The sequence below is a fragment of the Trichomycterus rosablanca genome, chromosome 18 (genome assembly GCF_030014385.1).
Source record: "Trichomycterus rosablanca isolate fTriRos1 chromosome 18, fTriRos1.hap1, whole genome shotgun sequence".
Lineage (NCBI taxonomy): Eukaryota > Metazoa > Chordata > Actinopteri > Siluriformes > Trichomycteridae > Trichomycterus > Trichomycterus rosablanca.
The window spans coordinates 18,159,151-18,184,409 of NC_086005.1; the positions used below are offsets into that span (position 1 = coordinate 18,159,151).

At 37.1% G+C, this 25,259-nt stretch overlaps 1 protein-coding gene across 2 annotated transcripts in view; it reads left to right on the forward strand.

Moving 5' to 3' along the window:
• The first annotated feature begins 6,302 nt into the window (after window positions 1-6,302).
• Window positions 6,303-25,259, forward strand: part of grk3 (G protein-coupled receptor kinase 3) — a 69,075-nt gene continuing 50,118 nt past the window's right edge. Inside the window, exons 1-2 of one of the 2 annotated variants that reach the window (XM_063013656.1) lie at window positions 6,303-6,349; window positions 7,885-8,020. In XM_063013656.1, the coding sequence (XP_062869726.1) occupies window positions 7,908-8,020 (113 nt within the window). In that variant the 5' untranslated portion in view covers window positions 6,303-6,349; window positions 7,885-7,907. Of the gene's footprint in view, window positions 6,350-7,884; window positions 8,021-8,303; window positions 8,319-25,259 lie in introns of those variants that run through there. The other variant, XM_063013657.1, reaches the window with a different exon arrangement.

The following is a 25,259-nucleotide window of genomic DNA, read 5'->3' on the forward strand; positions in this document are numbered from 1 at the left end:
CCCCATGATTTCTGTTATTTTGTTAATCTTGGATAACAAGTGGTAATATGAAGTAATTTTTTCTTTAATGCATAACACTTTCAACCCTTAATTTTGAAATATTCATAATTTATTGCCTAAATAAAATATTATCAGTAAATCAATTGTTTGCAGAATTAGCTTAAATATAAGTTTGCCTTTTACATACTCTCCTTTAGCAGAGGTTTTTGGTATGTTTTCTTGTTATTTTAACTTTAAGCACAAATAGTAAAACATTTACACAGTACCACAACTAAGATTTTTTAAGTTATCCAACACCAGTAGAAACCCATAATTCTTTAATCTTGGCTCCCTGACCCTTTGGCCCTATTTATTTGCTTAGATTTGTATTTGTTTTAATGTTGTCAAATTGAGAGTAAATTAAATTAAAACTTCACACTTGTAAAATACTGTATTTTAGAATATCTTAGGCCCTCTCTGGAGACGTAGCAAGGGTAGCATTTATTTTCCCATTACCAGTACAACAAACTATCATAGTACTATCATGTTAGTGTTAATGTAGTGCTGAGAATAGTTTATCTCTCAAAGAATAGGACAAAAGATGGGCAAGTAAGTGTGTAACACAAAAGTTTATATAGTTTATATGGTAGGTGTAGCTCATGAACTAGTCATTGATTGTACATACAAGTGGCTATATACTCACTTCACTGGACACTTTATTAGGATCACCTGCACACTGAGTCATTCATGTAACTATTACAGTGCACCATAATCAAATAAGCGGAACGGACTGTTCCATGTGGTATCTTTAATAAGACAAAAATGCTAAGCACGATGGTTCTGATTCCTGGTAAATGATGCCATATATTTTAACAAGATTCCCAGGACTTTTAAAAGACAAACAGACACATAATGTTACATTTCAAGCATTGCACTACTATACTTAAAAGTTACAATTGAATTCATTTCAGTATAAGTATTCTTTGTTTAAGCCAAATGCACATTGAGTGTTACAAAAAAAAAGTTATATTAACGTTTTTTTGTGGCTAGATGATAGAAAAGACTTTCTTTTGAAAACAGCTTTTGAAAAGTTGTCAGAGCTGGCATCTAATAAAAATATGAACAAATGATAACCTATTTTGTGTGAAAACATTTGTTGAAAAGTATTAAGTGCTACTTAAATTTACTTCCATTTTATTGCAGACAGTATGAACCCAAGATATTTCATGTTTGGTCTGTTCAACTTCATTCTGTTTGTAAATATATATCCATTCCTGCATTTTCAGGCCTGCAACACTTTTTCAAAAAAAAGGAACAGGGTAATTTAGGGATAGTATTGAGGTAAAAAAATAAAAAATAAAATAATGATCATGTGTTTTCAAACAGATGATGTCAAAATGTGATTGTAATCATGATTTGGTGCAAAAGCAGTATTCAGGAAAGAATTTGAGGTGTAAAGATGGGCAAAAGATCTCCAGTTTGTTGAGAACTTGAGAGTTGTGAAAGAATAATGAGACAACAGCCCGTCATGCTGCACACCTTAACACTTCATTGCTTGGAATCCAAAACATCTTTTAAGAAATGGCAACGTTACAAAGTTGTAAATGTTGTACCATCTTGACCTTTTTTTTTAAATGTGCAGAAATGAACAGATAATAACAAACATACATAATGAAGTTAACTAGACAAAACATGACATGATCATGATGATGAAACATGATCTTGTATTGACACTCTTTGCAATGAAATGAAAGTCAAAGTAAATGTAAGAAACCCTGGGTTTTTTTATTTGGGGTTTTATTTGGGGCTGTTTTTAGTTTATATTTTTCATACTGTCCCAACCTTCATATACTTTTGATTTTAAATAGATAATATTGCCATTGTTTCCCATCAATCTACATTTAATCACCCATACCAACAAAGTTTTTAGAAATTTCAGACCCTTTTTTTGTGGCATTCCAAATTGGGGCCAGGTTCATCCTGTTTGCTTTAATTATTTTTAAGACTGACAACATGAGGAAAAACAGTTCTCTACTCTGATGAGATGAAAATGTAACTCATTTGAGTTGACTCCACACACACATTTACACATCTTTTGCTTCCAAACTGCACTGAATTTTTTTTAAACATTGCAATTCTGCAATACTGCAACTTCTTATCAAACGAAACAAAAGAACGTGACAAATCACTTTTACAGTGAAATGATCAGAAGTGAAATGTATTATACATACATCATTTTTATTGCTTTCAACATAAGCTTAAAATTGTCTTTCTGCACAAAATGGCTGTAAAACTTAACCAGCATCATGTAAAAAAACTCTGCCTAACTCTGCAAAAATTACACCAATCCCCACTTCTTTTCAGTGGGCTTGCTTTTCTTTATAACAATTAGCTTGTTTTAATATACCGAAAGGGGGAGTGCTAGACAATTTCCAAATTATTGTTCATCACATTGCCAGCTTTGGTGGAGCAACATTTGAGAGAACATAAGAAAAATGAAGTCGTGATCTCAACAAATTTTGTTATCTTGGGATCACGAGATAAAAAAACACACGTCGTTTCTGGATTTCCATTGTGTGCACTGAAAAAAAGTATTAATTTAAAGTCCTGTTGAGAGTGAGGACTTAAACTTGGAGGATTTTGTTTGAGCATATAAAAAATCATGGCAAATGATTAGTTATTAAAAGTTTGAAATACGTTATACTTCAATTATGATCACATTTAAATGCATTAGTTAAAATAATATAAAATTAATAATATTAATAAATAATTTATTAATCATTATAAAGGTGACCTCAATCCTTTACGCAATGGATTTTTGCCATTCCGGTCGGGCTGCTTCCTTTATGGAAACCCATTACATCAACCAAACTTTACTTCCAGAAATAAACCCACTACATCAACCAAAATAAAAAAAAAATACCAAGATAATATACCTTCATTGCGGATTCAAATTTCATATGAGCGGCTCAGGTGGCGCAGCGGTAAAAACACACGCTGGAACCAGAGCTGGGATCTCGAATACATCGTATCGAATCTCAGCTCTGCCTGCCAGCTGGGCTGAGCAGCCACATGAACAACGATTGGCCTGTTGTTCAGATATGGGCGGGACTAAGCCGGATGAGGTCTCTCTCTCTCTCATGACTCTCAGGATGTGTCTCTTCATACACAATGCTGAGCTGCACTGCACTTGTCAAAGTGTAGGTAATAAGATGCATAGGGCATGCTGCCCACGTGTCGGAGGGGGCGTGGGTTAGCTTCGTTCTCCTCACGCAATCAAGCAATTGGACGCGCTAAAAAGGGAGAAAAAGGGAAGAAAATGAATAAACAGAATATATTTAATATATTTATTTAATATTTATATATATAATCTATGTCAAGCGGGTCCCAGAAAAATTTTTAAACACAGGGCGGGTCTAAGAGAAAAAAAAGGTTAAGAACTGCTATAATAATATACTACAGTATATAAGGTGGCCACTGAGATACATTAAACTTTGTCAGGTTTATTAAACCAGTTTGAAATGAGTTTGTGTCAAGTAATTTGTGATATGTAACATAATAAAAAAAAACATAAAAGAGTAAATGCAGTGTCTCTGTCACTTACAAACCACATTTCTAGAAAAGGTGGGACATTTCATAAATTTTAATAAAAAGAAGAATCTGTGATTTGTTAATTTTTGTTCAACCGACAGTAAAATGATCCAGACACATCTGGACCGCAGGCAAGCCAATTTAGCACCTGCACTCTCTGGCTATGTAGCAGGTTTGCTGAAATAACCACAGACTTAAAAACATACAGTGATAGCAGCCTGTCTGTCTGAAATTGAAACACTTTTACCTCAATGGTACCCTCACACATATGCATGTCACCCATGCAGTGGGCACTGATACACCGCTGTACCATGACAGTTATTGGCTTGTGCAGCTTGCAGCAGTGGTCTTTTTTGTCTTTGTTTGTTTGTTTGTACTTTTGCAGTAAACAAGCTGAAATGTGGACTCATCTGACCACGCCTTTATTTTATCTGAGATGAGCTTGGACCCGGATAACTTGGTGGTGTTTCTGCATAGAGTTGATGTTAGACTTTTGTTTGTGTAATAGAGTTTCTTGATGCAGTGGCAGTGACATTAAGTAGTGGTTTCCATTCTTGTCCTACAAGAAGATCTCTCCAGATTCCCTAAATATTTTTACAAAATTGTGAACAGCAGATAGTAAATGACCTAAATTTTTTTCAGTCTTGCATTGAGGAATATTTTTGTTAAGATGGTATTTTGAAAACAAAATTCACTTGGGCGGATTTGGTGAACTATGCTGAAATAGAATGTACAGTTTAAAGACTTGAACTCAAAGTGGAAGTGTTATGCTAACGACTGAGAGAGGAGGTTAAGATGAAAAGCAAGAAAAGCAAGAGTTTCTTTTATTATTGATAACACAGCATTTAAAAGCTGGATGTGTGGCGGTTCACAGGGTTAGATTGACTGGGTTTTAGTCTCGTAATGATCATAACATTAATATTAGGTTTAGCTAACTGTCAAGCCTAGTGGTGTATTTGTTTTCTGGACTGCTTGCTAAATAAGTTAGCCATGAAAATAAAGTTTGGCAAGACTGAGCTATTTATTGTGTATTTGGTGTATTGACAATTCACTCATGAAGTTTTGAACACATTGGTGAGCCACAACCCATTATTGCTTATACAGACTGAGCTTTTTATATCCAATCATGATGCCTTATTTCAAAACACTGTATCTTTAATATTTTATTAATTATTGTATCGACTGTTATTTTGCATCTGTCTCAACTTTTCTGGAGTGTGTTGCAGGCATCAAAGTCTCAGTGTGTTTATATTTAAATGCTGATCAGTAAAATTGTCAGTTGTCAGTTAAATAAAAATGTCCCAAGTAACCTTTCATGATATTGGTTTTGCAATGTGTTTTGTTGTCTCTAGTAAATCCTCATTTTATATCCAATAATGATAACCTCACCTGTTGCCAATTCACCTGCATATTGTGGAATGTTTCCAAACAGTGTTAACATTAAGATTTTATAAACTTTGAACTCTTATTCTGCCCCATTTGAACTTTTTTGAGTGTGTTGCAAACATGGAACTCTAAATTTGTTTATATTTATAAAATACCGTGAAGTTGGATAGCCAAAAGGGCAGCACTGTGTTAAAGTGGGTACTGCTGTCAGGATCCTTTGTGTGTGGCGTTAGCATGTTCTTCCTGTGTACGCATGGGTTTCATCTGGGTGCACTGGCTTTCTCCCACCAGTTTAAAGACATGCAGTCCGGATAATTTGAGCTACTAAAAATTGCTAAAAAGTGTGTGTGTGTGTGTAATGCATGCATGTGATGGACTGGCAACCTGTCTGGGGTGTTTTCTTTCTTGTGCTTAATGAATCACAGCCCCCGCGACCGTGACCAGGATAAAGCCATGGTCAGCCAACAAATTAAAAGTATTTTCTTCATACTTTTGTCAGCTAAATAAAAGTTCAAGAGAATGAACAAAAAAGTTATTCTTGCATTTTACAAAACTGTGACTTTGCATAGAGCACTTTATGATAAAAGGAAACAATTTTTTAACGTTCTAAAAGAGAAAAAAATAAATAATTCAGATCCTTGTCTTACACAGTAAACTCCAAAGTCACAACCCACATGCATGTATTCACACTATAAGTATCTTTTTTTTGTCTTTTTTAGCTGATTAGTTAAATATTGCCTACCACCACTGTTTTACTTGTGCTTAGTGTCTAAATGAGCTACAGAGATTTTCAGTCCTCAGGCTCTATGAACCTTAATATAATATTTAAAAGGATTTCTGACTAAAAAAATCACTGATCTCTCCTTTAAATGTTAAAAGTGCACAGTCCACTAAGCGTAGATCCAGTTCCCGTTTTTGCAGCGAGTTTAGATGGAGAGGAAGTGCAGCTCCCTTAGCAGCTTCTGCGGTGGCGAGCAGTCGAAAATTTACTTCCCAGCGAATAGAAGCTAACGCGATACTAAAGCTGACTTGTATAAGTATTTTATATTGTCGTCGAGACAAAGGAAAAAACATCACAGAGACTTGTTTTTGGAAACGAAATTCACTAGAATACGAGTGTTCGGGCGGATTTGGTGAACTATGCTGGAATAGAATGTACAGTTTGAAGACTTTATCTCAAATGCGGATGTGTTATGCTAACGACTAAGAGGACTTCAAGATGAGAAGCAAGAACGCCAAGAGTTTATTTCATTTTTGATAAAACATCATTTAAAAGCTGGATGTGTGGCAGTATACAGGCTTAGATAAACAAGATTTTAGTCTTGTAACGTTAATGCTCGGTTTAGCTAACTGTCTAGCCTAGTGGTGTATTCGTTTTTGGACTGCTTGCTAAGTAAGTTAGCCATGAAAATGAAGTTCCGCAAGACTTAGCTTTGTGGTTTTAGAACACTTAAGAAGTTTGCTTAGCCACTGCGTACCACATATATTTGTTTTTGAAAGCGTTGTACCTTACTTTTGCATATGCCGATACCGAACAGGTGGCAAACAAAAATCTGCATAGGCGCGTTTAATGGATTTAAATTTAAAGTTGGAGAAAAACTCGTAGAGCTGGCTAACGTTTAGCTGGTTTCCCTTTCGAGCGCCCCCTCCCCCAGCGGGTTGTTACCCATATAGCAATAATATAAAGCCATAACCTTATCTCACAGTCTACTGTTTAGAAAAAGACATTTATTAAACACCAAACTGTATATAAATATTGTGTTTTAAGCAACTAGTGGAGATGAGGCCAGGGTTGTAAAACTACGAGTTTTGATCGCTTATGTAATTTTGTCTTGTAAATAAAGTGCGGTTTTGTCTAAAATTGTGTTAAATTTTAAACTATGCCTTCTCTGTTGTCCCCTAACAAAATAGAGAAGCGGTAGCTGTTTTTGAAAGTACATTGACTTATCAAGTATGGTTATGGTTATTCTAACTCCTAAGCTAGCTACTACGCCAGTGATAGATAACTAAACAAACAGTCCATACGCATGTTTGGCAGTTTTGTGACAGATATAGTTAACTAGTTTGTTAACAAGCTGGGCGATATCGATAATTTTATCAAGTAGGGACGGTGAGCCCTTATAAATCTTGCCATCAAATATGTGCCACTGGAAGGAAATTAATTGTATTTAATTTGTGGGGTTCAAGTGGTAAATTTGCTTTGTATTTGAGTGTATTCAAATTCACAGGAACCTTAGCTAAACACCGTGACATTAGCACATTACATGCCTATTTTCATGTTTCGGTGAGTCGTTTGTAGCAAACCCTTACACAGGAACAGCTATAAACACGACAGTTGTTTCATCGTAGGGATACCGTATTCGTGTTTGGTTAGGCTGTACCGCGCGTTATTTACAAACGAATCTGACGCTATAGAGAACTGCTTTATTAAGAAATTGCGTACACTGGTTAATTGGGTTAGCCTGCTTACAGTATTTTGATGTGCGAATTGACGTTTACTCATTTAAGTCGATTTTGACAGTCATAACCAGCAGGTGGGTTTTCGCAATAAGATCAGTGAAAGGGGTGGGGGCTGAAAGGGAAATCGAATCTGAATTACTATTATAACATCCAGCTACTTATTGTTGTAGATTGGCTTGCACTTGTGTTCACGTTACAGTTTTTTTTTTACTATTAAAAGCTCATCGCTAACCAACGTTGTTGCTTGCCTCAGACGCATTTCCCCATCCTCTCATGAATCTTGTGTGATCTGTCACAATGGCTGTTTCTTGAGATCGGCAAAACAAGACGTAAAAACGGACTGACTCGCCTCGATGATCGCCCAGGACTCAAGCACTGCAGCCGTCGTGTTCGTTTTGTGTTGATTACCCCAGACTTAAGGCGATTTCTTTGTCCCTCCGTAACATTCCCACGGCTGTTTCTGCATAGATTCGGTCGAAGCACCGTTGAAGATGGCGGACCTAGAGGCAGTTCTTGCCGATGTCAGCTATTTGATGGCGATGGAGAAAAGCAAATCTACTCCTGCGGCCCGGGCAAGCAAGAAAATAATTCTCCCTGAACCCAGGTAAGCGAGACCTGCTAGGTAAATGCGTACACTTAATGATGACATCTACTTGTCGTTGATTACTTTTAGACTGTGGATTAGGTGTGTGTGTTTAAGTCACCGTGGTTTTTCACTTGTTAAATGGTTTTGTTGATCTTCATAATCATATCAAACCGAAAAGATCGTTCAGGCAGTTCAGTTACATGTCATACATACATCGCAGGTCGGAATAATTTAATGGCAATGGACTGTCAGAGCACCTGACGCTAGCGGCAACAGCGTTGATTTGAATGATTTATCATGATCTATCTTTTTTAAAGTAAGCTTTATTTGATATACAGTCCTGTGTAAGGTTTGTCACAACTGGCACACACGAGAATAGTTTAAGTTTGCTTAATATTAGTGGTGTGCTTTCCAGCAATCGGTTATCTAAATATCTTTTACCACAATGTAGATGAGAATGTTTTTTGAATGTAAACGGTGTACAAATCTTCAACTATAGTATGATTCACAATTTGGCTCTGATCAGCGTGGTTTAATGTGTTATCCTGCTGTTGGAGTAGTATGCTCCCTATCTTCACAATAGAAATATCTAAGTTGCTTACTATACGTGGTAAGAATTCAGAATGATCAGTTCTGCCATTAGGTCAATTAAAAACTCAATGCAAGCGATATATCAATTTTACTGTGGCCTACTAGCCTTCTTAACCCATAAGAGTGAACATTTAAGCAACATTTGGTTTAAAAACTGATATACCCTAAACCAAAGGACATGGTAAAAATGTCACTGAATTGTGATCATACAGTATAATCGAAAGTTAGTCACACTTTACATAGTTTAGCAGTGTCATCCAAAAGGCCATTACATTTTAAGCTGTCTAACTTTAACAAAGTTATTTAACAAAATAACACAGTGCATACTTGTTATAAAACATGTATTTACTTTTGTTTTGAGTAATATCCAAATGAAGTTGCATTAATATTATGTATGCCACAGGCATTTCAATTTTGTTTTGAATTAATTGAGGCTTGGCTGTAGGAACAAGTACATGTGTATGTTGCATTTTTGTGTTTTCCTATTGCAAGATGTTTTAAATCTTTGTGCTTTGTGAACATTTCCTGGTTCATAATTGAAGTTATACAAATGTATTCCTCTTCAAGAACTGCTGCTCTCTCAGGGAGGGTACAACTGTAAACAGAACCAGCCTATGTGCACTGATGAGATTGAGTTACATTTCAGCACCACTCACTCTGCACCATTATTATGTGTCGTTTGTATTTCTGAAAGAGATCATCCTAAGCCATTGGAAACAAATTTAATTTACCCAATTAACTGACAGCATTTATAGAGCAGTAACGTCTTTGTCAAGTATCTATTAATTATCCGTCCTTACTGTTTACCTTCGTTCGAAATGCAAAATGTGTCAGAATAAAACAGCAAAAATTTTAATTGCTTAGAAAAAAAACATTATAAATTTGCTCATGTACAATCAATTACATTATTGATCTCACACCAGACACAACTGACATTAACTGTAGTGGTTTTAATTTTTTAGCTGTTCCTTGAGCGGGGCGTCACAGTGTTTTGTGGGTAGCACTGTCCCCTTACAGAAAGAAGGTCCTGGGTTTGATTCCCAGTTGGACCGGTCTGGGCCTTTCTGTGTGGTGTTTGCTTGTTTTCTCCATGTCTGTTTGGGTTTCCTCTCACAGTCCAACGGCATTAAAGACAGTATGTTAAGTGAACTAAAGATACAAAATTGCCCAGTGCCAAACGGTATTTGACATAGAATTTGAACTGATTAATCGTGTGTAACCTATAACTACCTGTTTTGTCATGAATCTAACCAAAGTGTAAAACATGATCCTAATTAACTAACCCAAATTAAAAAAAAATCTTAATTAACAAACAAACATCGGTGCATATTAAGGCTGTGTGGTATGACCAAAAATTTGTATTGCGGTATTTTTTAAGATTCTGACGGTTTCACAGAATGTATTTATTGTATGACTTGGACTTTTTATATGTCTGTGGCTGATTTTACTGTCTTAAGTACATAGATTGTAACAAAATTTTTTACCATGTATATTGTGAAGGTTTTGAGTACTATAAGGTTTGCTTGGCCCCACAAAATGACAATATATAATGGAGTCACCACTGATGTTATGCACAGTGCACAGTTATACCGTTATACTGAGGTATGACTCCACTGATTGCACAACTTGATCACAGGTCTGTTGTAGAAAAGAGGATAACTATGCTTCCAGCTTGCTTCGGTGTTGTTGGTATAACGTTGGTATAGCAATTAAACTGAAGTATTTTTGCCCCGGTAGTAACGTCGCTTAACTGTGCCGTGACAAACTGTACAGTATATAGTGTTTTAATCAGTCTGAACAAAAAAAAACTTCTAAACTCATTTCTTTGCTGTTTTTGTTTTTTGTTTTTTTTCCATCGAGAAAACCTCTCTCATCTGTTAACACTGTTATGCTTACGCTACCCGGTTAACAAGTGAACTGTATTTAATCTGCACAGCGCTCCATAGCGCTTTTAGTGGCAAACAATATTATATGATTTGCTGCCTATTGAAGCTTACAGCTGTTGCATTAACTGTGCTACGATATGGTGGTATATGAAAAATCCATATCGTATGAGGAATCGGGATACTGAATGTACTGTCATACCACCCAGCTCTAGTGCATATTAATGTGGGGGCACATTCACTCCTGTTTTGGATGGAATTTTCAAAACCTGATGTTTCTCAACCTTACTGGAAAACTTGCATTTATATGATTGAAATCATGAACAACTAAACTATTATGCTTTAAAACAAATGGTAATGTTTTTGTGTCAGTAGGAGGTCAGACTGCCTGTGAAACTTTGCACATGTGGATGTGTTTTACCAAAAATCTCTGTACCTGTGTTACAAAAAATTACTTGGATGTTTTGTGTCATGCCTTAGTAAAATAATAGCTCTTTGCTTATTATGTTATATTAACTATGCTTGTGTTTTTAGGAAATTTAGCATGTAATCATTACTGCCGAGTTACAATGTCTTTTAATAAATAATGCATACTTTTTTATATTCTTACTAAATTGTTTATTATACATCCCTAAACAACTATTCAGTGTTGTTAAAGGGACAGTGGGAGCCTCCTGGGTAGAGCTTTGAGTTACCAACTGTTAGCTTTGCCAAGCAGCCACTGTTGGGCCCCTGAGCAAGGCTGTTAAACCATCTTGGCTGCAGTGGCACCATACAGCGGCTGCCATTGCTCTCTGACAGCTGGGATAAAGATTTTTTTTCTATTATACACATGTATATGTATACAGTGGGGCCAAAAAGTATTTAGTCAGCCACTGATTGTGCAAGTTCTCCTACTTAGAAAGATGAGAGAGGTCTGTAATTTTCATCATAGGTACACTTCAACTATGAGTGACAAAATGAAAAAAAAAAATCCAGGAAATCACATTGTAGGAATTTATTTGTAAATTATGGTGGAAAATAAGTATTTGGTCAATAACAAAAGTTCAACTCAATCCTTTGTAACATAACCTTTGTTGGCAATGACAGAGGTCAAACGTTTCCTGTAAGTCTTCACCAGGTTTGCACACACTGTAGCTGGTATTTTGGCCCATTCCTCCATGCAGATCTCCTCTAGAGCAGTGATGTTTTGGGGCTGTCGCTGGGCAACACGGACTTTCAACTCCCTCCACAAATTTTCTATGGGGTTGAGGTCTGGAGACTGGCTAGGCCACTCCAGGACCTTCAAATGCTTTTTACGGAGCCACTCCTTCGTTGCCCGAGCGGTGTGTTTGGGATCATTGTCATGCTGGAAGACCCAGCCACGTTCCATCTTCAATGCTCTCACTGTTGGAAGGAGGTTTTGGCTTAAAATCTCACGATACATGGCCCCGTTCATTCTTCCCTTAACACGGATCAGTCGTCCTGTCCCCTTTGCAGAAAAACAGCCCCAAAGCATGATGTTTCCACCCCCATGCTTCACAGTAGGTATGGTGTTCTTGGGATGCAACTCAGCATTCTTCTTCCTCCAAACACGACGAGTTGAGTTTTTACCAAAAAGTTCCATTTTGGTTTCATCTGACCACATGATGTTCTCCCAATCCTCTTCTGGATCATCCATATGCTCTCTGGCAAACTTCAGACGGGCCTGGACATGTACTGGCTTAAGCAGGGGGACACGCCTGGCACTGCAGGATTTGAGTCCCTCTCGGCGTAGTGTGTTACTGATGTAGCCTTTGTTACTTTGGTCCCAGCTCTCTGCAGGTCATTCATCAGGTCCCTCCGTGTAGTTCTGGGATTTTTGCTCACCGTTCTCATGATCATTTTGACCCCATGGGATCGAGGGAGATTATCAATGGTCTTGTATGTCTTCCATTTTCTTACAATTGCTCCCACAGTTGATTTATTCACACCAACCTGCTTGCCTATTGTAGATTCACTCTTCCCAGCCTGGTGCAGGTCTACAATTTTCTTCCTGGTGTCCTTCGACAGCTCTTTGGTCTTGGCCATGGCTGAGTTTGGAGTCTGACTGTTTGAGGCTGTGGACAGGTGTCTTTTATACAGATAACGAGGTCAAACAGGTGCCATTAATACAGGTAACGAGTGGAGGACAGAAGAGCTTCTTAAAGAAGTTACAGGTCTGTGAGAGCCAGAAATCTTGCTTGTTTGTTATTGACCAAATACTTATTTTCCAGCATAATTTACAAATAAATTCTTAAAAAATCCTACAATGTGATTTCCTGGCTTTTTTTTTCTCATTTTGTCTCTCATAGTTGAAGTGTACCTATGATGAAAATTACAGACTCATATTTCTAAGAAGGAGAACTTGCACAATCAATGGCTTACTAAATACTTTTTGGCCCCACTGTATATGACAAATAAAGGCAGATTATTTGTCATAGATTATCCTTATTCTAAGAAGGAAAGTTGCTGTAACAGTAGTAACCATGCTTCTGTCCCAGCTTTGTTTGAATGTGCTGCTGGTATTAAATTTGGAATAAGAATATATTTACCAAAGAAAAAAAATGTTTTCCCCCCATAATTGTCAAAGAAAATTTAGAAATGATTGGTTTGTTGTTAGTATTTATTTACTCTCCTAACATCTCTGTAACTGAGTTTTGTAATAACACTGATTGAAAATGTAGATGTTCTTTCTTATGAAGGTTAAACTTATCTTAATGCCTCACTGTTTACCTACTGTGTCACACATCTCATTCCCTCACCACATTAGCATGGTAGGCACAATACAGCAGTCGTTGTCATCACATGAGGGCTATCCAGACAGAAGAATTAGGGTGTAGTGAAAGTAAACACTGTAAAAAAGAGAATGAATTAATATATTCTCTATTTATAATTATACATTATATTTATTGTGTTCATATCTGTGAATATTAATGCTGGGTATTTCCCCTCTGGTTTTAAATAGAATTTTTATCCCCAGGTGGGTGGTCTGGGTTCTTTTTGTGTGGAGTTTGCATGTTCTCCCCATGTCTGCGTGGGTTTCCTCCGGGAGCTCCAGTTTCCTCCCACAGTCCAAAAACATGCAAGTGAGGTGAATTGGAGATACAAAATTGTCCATGTGTTTGACTTTGAAACTTGTGAACTGATGAACCTTGTGTGACGAGTAACTACCGTTTCTGTCATGAATGTAACCAAAAGTGTAAAACATGACGTTGAAATCCTAATAAACAAACAAACAAATAAACAAATGGAATTTTCTAAAGTTTCACTCATGCTGTGAAGCAAAGGCCACCTGTTGCTAAGGTGATCTAAGACATAAGCAGACTACAAATAGACTTTTTTATTCTTTAAGATTATATTTTATTTAAATAAAGAAAAAAATCTAAAATATTTTTGAGTTGACCCCCAGCATGCAAACACTTTATCATTTCATATCATGACATGCACAATTAAAATATTGTAACTGCTGATTTAAAAAAAAAATTGTTTATGCATTTTTTCCTCTTTTTCTCCTGACTTTTTTTTAGTGTCCAATTACCCAATTGCATTATGCTTCCTCTCTACTGATGCCGATCCCTGCCCTGATTAAGGAGAGCAAGACTGACACACGCCCCCTCCAACACGTGTGCAGTAGCCGACTGCATCTTTTCACATGCACAAGGCGAGTTCATATGCAGATCAGCTTTGCACAGAGAGCCACACCCTGATTTACATTTACATTTTCTGCATTTAGCAGACGCTTTTATTCAAAGCGTTTTACAGTACTGTAACAGTATACAGTCTAAGCAATTAAAGGTTAATGACCTTGCTCAAGGGCCCAACAGTGGCAACCTGGCAGAGGTGTGGCTTGAACCGGCAACCTTCTGATTACTAGTCATGTACCTTAATCACTGAGCTACAGTTACCCTGATCAATGCATCATTCCCCGACTCTGTGCAGGCGTCATCAGTCAGACAGCAAAGGTCATAATTGCCTCAGTTATGAGGAGTTCCCTGTCTGACTCCCACCCTGTATGAACAACAGCCAATTGTTGTTCATGTAGGTGCCCAGCCCAGCCGGATGGCAGAGCTGAGTTTTGAACCGACAAGTTCAAAATGTCAGCTCTGGTGTGCTAGTGTGTTTTACCACTGCGTAAAAGTTTTTTTTTATTTTTTTTATTATTTTTTTTTTTTACAGTATTAAAATACATTTGTAATTTAGACTAGAAACATCCTTAACAATACCATACTTTTACTGAAGCTTAAAAATTGTACAGGCCCTGCCCAAATCCATCAAGAGTGGCTAGGGCTGCTAATCGTATTTTATAAGAATCTACATTGTAAATTTTATTATAAACGTTATGTATGTAACGTTATGCAGAGATGTAATTTAAATAAGTTTTCACACAAACAGTTAAATTAGTAATGTGTTTAAAATGAGAACAATTACGGATCGGCTTACATTTTGACTGGGACCTGTGTTTTATTACAGTCCAATTTTTTTTATTTTGTGAAACACTTATGTATTAACTACTTCTGACCCAGAAAGTGTCTATACTTCAGAATATAATAGATTTTCCCATAGGAAATGCAGAAACAGAAATTATTATCTCTTTTTACAGCAGGGATTTTTTATGGACACTGGAATAACTTGACAATATCTTTTGGGTTACAACCATAAAGATAAACTAATAAACTCAAGTGTTTGATGTGTATATTTCACTAAATACATTGTATCTATAATTTGTTGTACAACATTATGTAGACATAGTGTGGCTTGCAAAATTACTAAATGAAAGCTACATGTGTAAATGACACACAGCTGAATACCACAAGTGTGAATGGGCTTTGTTTATATCCAATAGCACAGCTCGTGCCCTCATCCAAACATGCATTTTAGTGCTAACACCTTTAAATTTTATATGCTACTCCCTTTATATATTTTCCTCTATGCATATTCTAATCCTTCTTCTTCTGGCAACGGACAGCTATGTAAGCAATTCACTGCATGTTATACTGTGTATGATTGTGTGTGTGACAACTTAAATGTAAATTTATATATGTGATTTAAAAGTAAGGTTTAAAGAGCAAAAGTAAAAACAATAGTTTTTGTAAAGTATTGGTAGTGTCATATTAAACTGGCACCATACAGTCTGCAAATAAAGAACTTAGCAATGCCCACCTGCACACATGCTGAAAGAATCACATGCAAAATGCTTATAAAAAAGGGCATAAAAGTCTTTAATTTGCAAGTACTTTCTGTAGTATGTATGAAGTACTGTGATTTACATGTCAGCATTTAGCAGACGCCTTTATCCAAAGCGACTTACATTTACAGTATACAGTCTGAGCAACTGAGGGTTAAGGGCCTTGCTCAAGGGCCCAACAGCAGCAAACTGGCAATGGTGGGGCTTGAACCAGCAACCTTCTGGTTACTAGTCCAGTACCTTAACCACTAGGCTACAGCTTGCACACTGCATTTATTAATAGAGATAGTTAAAAGGTTTGATCAGTGTATATAATGGGACAATTTTTCAAATTATTAAGAAATTTGTTCGTCTCAAACAATTTACACAGGACTTAATTTTTGAGTGTTAGCTTATTTTACTGGTATTGGTATTATGGCAAATATACGAACCGGACATTAGTCAGTCTTACATATAAGAAGCAGCCAATCACATTCCAATGTGACAGTTACTACACAGTAGTAGTTGATAATGTGATAGTATCATCATTATTGTACTGCAAATCGTGTGTTAGTGTTATTTTTAGTGTATAAGTGTCAAAAACAACCTTTCAAATACCTTGAAACTCAACGTCGTTAAAACTCGACGCCAGTCTTAGAACAGGTTGACGTAGAGTTTCAAGATACCACTGTATATGAAAACAGAGATTGTGAAGACTTCTTTTTATAACTGACCTTGAGGCCGACTTCATTGGCTCGCTAGAGGTTGTGACCAGCTGGGCTTGACTTGCTTCTCAGCTGTACTTGAGGAAACCAGTGTTGGCGAAGTTGAAGTCATTGACGTATGTCACTAGCTTTGTCTCACGGGTTCTTGTACCCTCCCTATGATTGGTTGGGATGCCATATGTGTTATGTTTGAGTAGGACTGGGCGGTATGACCAAAAGTTTGTATCACAGTATTTTTTTAAGATACTGTCATAAGTACATAGAATATAAATGTTTTAATTTCACCATGTATCACCATGTAGTCTGTTTTAAACTGCCGATTCGCCTCATTTCTTTGGCAGGTTCTTCCGGTGCATATTTGGTCTTCCTCTGTTCATTCTCCATCTGTTTTTGGTTTTTGTTTTCACCATATTGAGGAAGCCCCTCTCATCTGTTAACACTGTCATGCTAACACTAATTGGCTAACTACTTAATCTGCACGCTCCATAGCACTTTTAGCGGTGAACAATATTATATGATCTGCTGCCTTTTGAGGCCTAAAGCTGTTAAAATGAACTATGTTACGGTATGGTGGTATACGAAAAATCCATACCGTATGAGGAATCAAAGACGGTATACCGAATGTACTGTCATACCGCCCAGCCCTACGTTCGAGTGCACTGTTCATGATATAGTTCATCATGATGATGAACAAAAGTGGGGCGTGTGTGTCTGCCTTAAAGGACACTCAATGTCACTGGGCATTTCATGGTGAGCTTTTCATTTTTTATGACCAAGCTTCAGGAGTTGGTGTAGATTGCTCTGGTCGCCTCGAATGTGTTGCGTGTTCTATTTAGGAGAATTTGGGTGTATACTTTAGTTGTGTGAGACATGCTCTGTTTGTAGCCCTTTTCTTTTTGATTTGAAAATCTCATAGAGTTGTGTTACTACGTATTTGCCACTGTACTTAAGCAATTCCGCCGAGTCAATGCCCAGTGATATGAACGGCTAGAGGCCCTTTTCTCTGTCGTCTCTGATTGCCTCCAGTGTTTCTTCGATAGTGATTGGCCCTGTATGACCACAGGGTGCTGTGGTCAATATGGAACTTGAAGGCGCAACTGTCATCCACTGCATCTTTGCCTAGTGCCACTGGGCACCTACAAAAAAGTTGGTAATGCAAAGACTTGTGGGTAGACTACTCTTTTCAAGGTAACTGTTTATTTCAGGGGGTTTGACTGTGTTTGATGTTGTGTAGTACACCCATCTGCCTAAAAGAGCCTGTGTGTGGGTGTGTGTGTGTGATCATAAGTTGAATCTTTGAAATTCAACATGAATTTAACATCAATTTTAGAATTTCTCAGAATTTGGTATGTCTCCCTTTTGTTGCAATGACAGCAACTACTCAAGCTGGCATGGGCATGCAAATCTGATAATCCATGCTTTTCCAGCATCTTGTGATGTTACTAAATGATGAGCTTTGTCTGTCTTTAAGGTTCCCTACATATAAATGCTTGTATAGATGTGGCTTTAAGATGTGTTTTGTGCCATTATTCCTCGTATAGCATGTCTCTGAAGAATGTTGTCAGGGTGTAGTTGATTCTGTGCAGGTGCCCAACTCCAGAGTAGGCAAAATATTTCCACCACCATGCTTTACTGTTGTATTGATAAACTGGTATTTTTTTCCTCGTCTTTTCCTATCATGACCATAAATCTCAGTTTTGATTTTATCAGTTAATAGGATGTTTTTCTATGCCAAGCCTTTTGCTTTATTTACCTTTTTAAGATGTGGTTTAGAGGCTGCTACTTGTTCTTTAAGACCATGACTACATAGCCTTGTTGTGACTGTATTTTTTATTTTATTTTTTGCTCTTTATTCAGCACATTCTGTATCTGCAGGAGTTGCTGTTCAGTCTCTCAGTAAAGAAAGTTTTATGTATTGGTCTTTTAATGGTGTCACCTTTTGTCTGCATTAGGTTGGTTAAAACAAACAAAAAATTGTCTTTCTATAGTTTTTTATTCAATCTTAGTCAAAAAGGATTTTCAGTCATTGCTGTATTTTTGCCAATTTTTTGGGGGTTTGTGTTTTTGTTTGTGTAAACACACTCACCGGGTACTTCATTAGGTTTCATTTTACAAGCATTTTATATGTACCCTAATTTATTAATTGAAAGTTACCCCCCATCAACCAGATAACAGTTGGGTAGTGGGCCATTTACAACATGGCAATGACACTATCTTGTTAATAAAAAACATTTTTTGCCATGAGTGTATGTAGTGCAGCAATGTTGTTGGGATTTTATATACTATTAATACCTTTTGGCTAGTACTTATTATAGGTGTAAGGATAGGGATTAGATCTATTCTCTTTTTTTGTGCACAATATGTGTAAATTTTTTGTAGTCTTTTATCAGTGGACATTTTCTGATCAAAGTGTGCAGTTGGCTTTATGCTTTGAGGCGGAGCACTATTTACCTCCCAGCATTGTAGCTCATACCAGTACAACACAACCATGTTATTTGCATGTTAGTGTCATTCCAGTGCTGGGGGTTAGTCCACTACCCAACTATTATCTGGTTAGTGGAGGTCCTCTGAGGGTCTTTTTTTAATTAATTAATTAATAGAATACAGTGATGTGGCAATGTACAGAGCAACATATGGGCTACAGTCAGTAACTGTATACCCTTAAAGTTCATCTGTATGGTTGGTGTAGCTTATAAGATAATCATTATAGACGTTATAAATTTATCAGTCTGTGCCTGATAAAATGCTTGGTGAGTGTGTATGTATGTAATCAGGTCTGAGTGTGCTTAATCTAATTAAACCCAGTGATTGTATTACATATAGATTTGAAATATATTTATACTAAATTATCTTTTAAAACTTTGTTTGAAGATCTAAAATTAGGTGTAATAAACTGAGCATTAGCATTGATTATGTACATAAATATTGTGTAGAGGCATAAGCAAAATTATCATATCAGTCAGTTACCAAAATTTACTTACTCAGAAATGTGTGTTACAGCCACAACAGTTGTAAAAAAGTTTATAATAGATATTATAAAGGTGATTACACATTTCCAACTTTGCAGTAACAATTTAGTTTCCTGTTCCAGCATTATTGTGCCCCTGTGCTTAAAGTAATGTTTATAAAGACCCTGCAAAGTTTATGAAGATGCACAGTGTTTGCTTTAACCCTCAGACCCACTACCACTTTTTCAGGGCTGACAGAGTGGCTGCAGCTACAAGCAAGGGTGGATGTTTGCCTTTATGTAAACAAAACATGGTACACAAATTCTGTCATTGTTGATACCTGCTGCTCAGCTGATTATTAATTGCAGGCCCTTCTTATATACCATGTGTGTTAACTTGCATTGTTTCTATTGCAGTTTTTCCTTCCAATTCTTATGCAAAAGTAGCCATGAATAAATTCCCATTCCCAGATGTGGTCTTTATTGTAACTGTGAATTTAAAAGTTTCATCAAACCTCCATACCAACAACCAATGCTTTGGGGTCAAGAGGCAAACTTCACAGTATTTTTGTAGTTCACATCGTCGCAGCTGAATTTAACCCAATGCATCAACAAATGCTGCATCCCCTTTGTTGTATTTTCATACTATCAGGCACATTTACATACAGTGGGGCCAAAAAGTATTGTCAGCCACTGATTGTGCAAGTTCTCCTACTTAGAAAGAGGAGAGAGGTCTGTAATTTTCATCATAGGTACACTTCAACTATGAGAGACAAAATGAGAAAAAAAAATCCAGGAAATCACATTGTAGGATTTTTAAAGAATTTATTTGTAAATTATGCTGGAAAATAAGTATTTAGTCAAACACAAACAAGCAAGATTTCTGGCTCTCACAGACCTGTAACTTCTTCTTTAAGAAGCTCTTCTGTCCTCCACTCATTACCTGTATTAATTGCACCTGTTTGACCTCGTTATCTGTATAAAAGACACCTGTCCACAGCCTCAAACAGTCAGACTGCAAACTCAACCATGGCCAAGACCAAAGAGCTGTTGAAGGACACCAGGAAGAGAATTGTAGACCTGCACCAGGCTGGGAAGAGTGAATCTACAATAGGCAAGCAGGTTGGTGTGAATAAATCAACTGTGGGAGCAATTGTAAGAAAATGGAAGACATACAAGACCATTGATAATCTACCTTGGGGTCAAGATCTCATCCCGTGGGGTCAAAATGATCATGAGAACGGTGAGCAAAAATCCCAGAACTCCACAGAGGGACCTGATGAATGACCTGCAGAGGGCTGGGACCAAAGTAACAAAGGCTACATCAGTAACACACTACGCCGAGAGGGACTCAAATCCTGCAGTGCCAGGCGTGTCCCCCTGCTTAAGCCAGTACATGTCCAGGCCCGTCTAAAGTTTGCCAGAGAGCATATGGATGATCCAGAAGAGGATTGGGAGAATATCATGTGGTCAGATGAAACCAAAATGGAACTTTTTGGTAAAAACTCAACTCGTTGTGTTTGGAGGAAGAAGAAGAACCCAAGAACATCATACCTACTGTGAAGCATGGGGGTGGAAACATCATGCTTTGGGGCTGTTTTTCTGCAAAGGGGACAGGACGACTGATCCGTGTTAAGGGAAGAATGAACGGGGCCATGTATCGTGAGATTTTAAGCCAAAACCTCCTTCCATCAGTGAGAGCATTGAAGATAGATTGTGGCTGGGTCTTCCAGCATGACAATGATCCCAAACACACCGCTCGGGCAATGAAGGAGTGGCTCCGTAAAAAGCATTTCAAGGTCCTGGAGTGGCCTAACCAGTCTCCAGACCTCAACCCCATAGAAAATTTGTGGAGTCCGTGTTGCCCAGCGACAGCCCCAAAACATCACTGCTCTAGAGAAGATCTGCATGGAGGAATGGGCCAAAATACCAGCTACAGTGTGTGCAAACCTGGTGAAGACTTACAGGAAACGTTTGACCTCTGTCATTGCCAACAGAAGTTATGTTACAAAGTTTTGAGTTGAACTTTTGTTATTGACCAAATACTTATTTTCCACCATAATTTACAAATAAATTCTTTAAAAATCCTAGAATGTGATTTCCTGTATTTTTTTTTCTCATTTTGTCTCTCGAAGTTGAAGTGTACCTATGATGAAAATTACAGACCTCTCTCATCTTTCTAAGTAGGAGAACTTGCACAATCAGTGGCTGACTAAATACTTTTTGGCCCCACTGTATACATTTGACAGTTTTTGATCAGATAAAACTGCCAGAAATAAAACAGATGTTTGGTTTTCTGTAGGAAGCTTTCTTTCCTCATACCTACCAAAACATTACCGCTTGGTATAACTGGGTGGTAAACACTGCACTGAAGAACTGTCATATTTAAGTCATATCTAAGCAGGTATTTTTATTTGTAAGCAGTATAACATCATCATACAACAAATAATTTCATACCATTGTGAGCATTCTAACATTAAATTGCGCTCACGTTCCATTTTTAATGATTTGAATAATTTAATCATTTAATTGATCTAAATACATATACTGACATTTCTGAGTGAGTCAGATTGCAACACGTCTTTGTGCTGCTGAACTGTGTGTGTTATCTGCATCTGCTTTCTTAATTTAAAATAATAGACAGCTGTTGGAAATAAATTTAAACTACATTGAATCTGACTAATTTCTCGATGTTTCATTGATAGCTTCACTAAGTAGGAGAGAAAGCATTAAAACTAAGGATGCAAATTTGCCAATTTCTTTTAACTGATAACCAGCCATTATTAGTTGACTGAGAAGAAGGCAATCAAAATCTAAATTGTATCATAGAGTTTTATATCAACAGGGCTTTAGAATTAATAAAAAAACAGCAAAACATATAAAATGGGGCAGAACAGTAAGATGAACATGGACACCAAGTCTGTAGCCAACAATTCATTACAAGGGCTAACTCTACATGTTAAAAAAAGAGATGCAAGAAATAAAGAGGTGTCTTAGAGCTCATAATCAGTGTAGTTTCTAAGATTCTCATAAGCTGTGCCCTTGATAGGGGCACTGTGTATGGGCTAAATACCATATTTTTTACACTATGTAGGACCTGGGGTTTGAAATATTTGAAATAAGTATATGAAAGATTTGAGCTTATCATAGAAAACAAACACAAATAATCTAAAACATTTAGATAATTTGCATATTTCTATTTAAGGTAAATTTTACTCTGGGCCCAATTTATGAGCAGTGACACACAGTTACCAAAGAAAACTTGTAATACTACTGTTAATACTATTGTTAGTGGCCTTCTAGCAGTGTAGAGCGTTATTAAGATAAATTACTAAACCTAACAGATATAGCAAGGAACTTTTTGATTGGCATTTGATTTGGTCCAAGCATGAAAATTATTTAATGTACTGTGTTATAGTTGCTGCACAACCCCAAATTAGAAAAAGTTGGGTTTTGTGAAATGCTAATGAATAAAAAAGCAGTGTTTCTTACATTTACTTTGACTTTTATTTCTTTGAAGACAGTATGATACGAAGATATTTCATGTTTTGTCTGGTCAAACTTGGGTCTGACTTGGGAAAGAAAAGCATTTACCACTTTGTAATGTGCCATTCCTTCTCAAAACGCTTGTCACAACAATGTTTCAGCTTTGAGGATACCAAGCGATAAAGTGTTTCAGGTGGTATTTTGTCTTGTTCTTCCTGCAAACATGTTTTAAGGCGTGCATCAGTGCAGAATAGTTGTTGTCGCATTTTCATTTCTGTTGGGGACAGGTCAGAACTGCAGGCAGGCCAGTCCAGTACCTGTATCGTCTTGTTCTGCAGCTATGCCTTTGTAATGTGTGCAGCATGTGGTTTTGCAACGTCTTAGTGAAAAATTTATGATCGTCTCTGAAAAAGATGTCATCCTAAATGCAGCATATTTTGCTCTAAAATTTCAATGTACTTTTCTGCAATAATGCTGTTTTCACAGAAGTGTACATTACCTTTGCCACGGGCACTGACACAACTTCATACTATGATTAGACCCTGGCTTTTGGATTTGTTGCTGATAACAGTCTGATTTGTCTGCCCACAATACACGCCCAGAAAATGGCACAAGCTTTAGAAACAATGTCAGCGAAAAAGCTGTTTTGCTTCATATCATGTGAATTTTAAACAATTTTAAACAATTATTTAAAGTGTCACTTTTACTTGCTAATATAATTTGAAAAAGACACTGGAAAAAGTATTACAACTGCTGAAGGTTACTAAATTCTTGATGAAACAGCTTGATGTATATTGCTAAAATAATAAATATGTAGGCGGTACTATACAGCTAATAGAAAAAGGTGTATAGTATTGAAAAGGGTGTTTAGAAGCCAACCAATAACAAATAAAAGACACTTTCATGCTACGTTGAAGAACTTGCATAGTGCTGCTACATTCTCCTTGGTTAGAGGCTAAAAGGCCGTTTGACAAAAAGGTGAGATTTTGACAGCATGCCTGCAAGTGTTTGAAAGACTTGATAAAGCTGCAGTATTGTTTGAGAGTGAAATGCATTGAAGGCACTGAAGATTGTTAAAGGCGGGTAGTAGCAGGGGAAGGATAAAAGAGGGACAGTGAAAAGGAGGAGCAATTTAATGTAAATGCAGAGATATGTATTGTAGTAAGGTAATAGTGTAATACCTAGCGTTTGAGTTTAAATGAACGCTAGCTAGCTGTTTAGTTTAAAATTCTCTCCAATATGGCTAGTTATATTATTGTTATGTTTTGTATTGTTATATATTATTAAGTGCCATTATGTTGATAATGACACATAAAACCTAAAGGATGCAAGGTTTTCAAGGTTAAGGTTTTCATTTGTCACATGTGCAATTGTAGCTGGTACAAAGTACAGTGGAAATGTAAAGATGACTGCTCCAAGACGGTATGAGAGGTAGAGTAAAAAATAATAAAGAATGAAAGATAACTAAAATAAATAGAGGTGGAATAATCGATAATTAAATAGTAAAAAATATTATAACGAGCTATATGGATGTTTACCTTCTATTCTATTCAGAATTCATTAACAGTGAAAATTTCAGATGACCGCTTTAATTGTGAACAACACAATGTCAATTTATAATCAAATTTAGCATTGATTATCAGTTTTTGCATCTGCAACAATGTTCGTGTGAGAATTGATGGGAATAGAATTATTGCTGTATTGCTAATTACGTTTTTTTATCCTGTCTACTGTTTTTAAAAAAAATTGTCTTTCCCCTTTTGTCTCCCATTCCAATCGGAGCTTATTTCTCTCATGTTGCTGTCACCCCCAATCAAGAAGGGCCGTGACTGTCACACGCCCTCTTTGACATGCATGCAGAATGCTTCTGGTCTTCTTGACTGGTCAGCAGAGGTTGTAATTGCCCAGTGACAGGGTTCCCTGTCATCCATGGTCCTTCCCCTTACAGACACTCAGCCAATCGTGTGTCTTTGTAGGTGCCCAGCCAGCTAATAGCAGTGTTAAAATTCAAACTTAAGAGCTCAAGATCTCAGCTCTGGTGGGCTAGTGTGTTTTAGCGCTGCACCACCTATGCGCACCTAACTCACTCACTTTCTTAACCGCTTATACAATTAGGGTTGTGTTTGGGGGTGGGGGGAAGGGGGGCAGTGCTGGAGCCTATCCCAGCTTTTCAATGGCTGCAAGGCACACAGTAACACCCTGAATGGGGCACCAGTCCATCGCTGTCCCCCACCTGGAGATTGGACCCAGGACCTTCTTGCTGTGAGGTGACAGTGCTACCCATCGAGCCACCGTGCCGCCCCTATGCGCACCTGTCTACTGTTTTTAGTGTTGCCTATCCTAGTGTTGCACATCCTATATGGTTGGTTCGGTTAGATGCCTTTGATTTGTATTGTGTTCATATCTGAAAAAAAATTGCCAGAATTTGTTTATAAACAACTTATTTGGTGCTTAAGTTTGA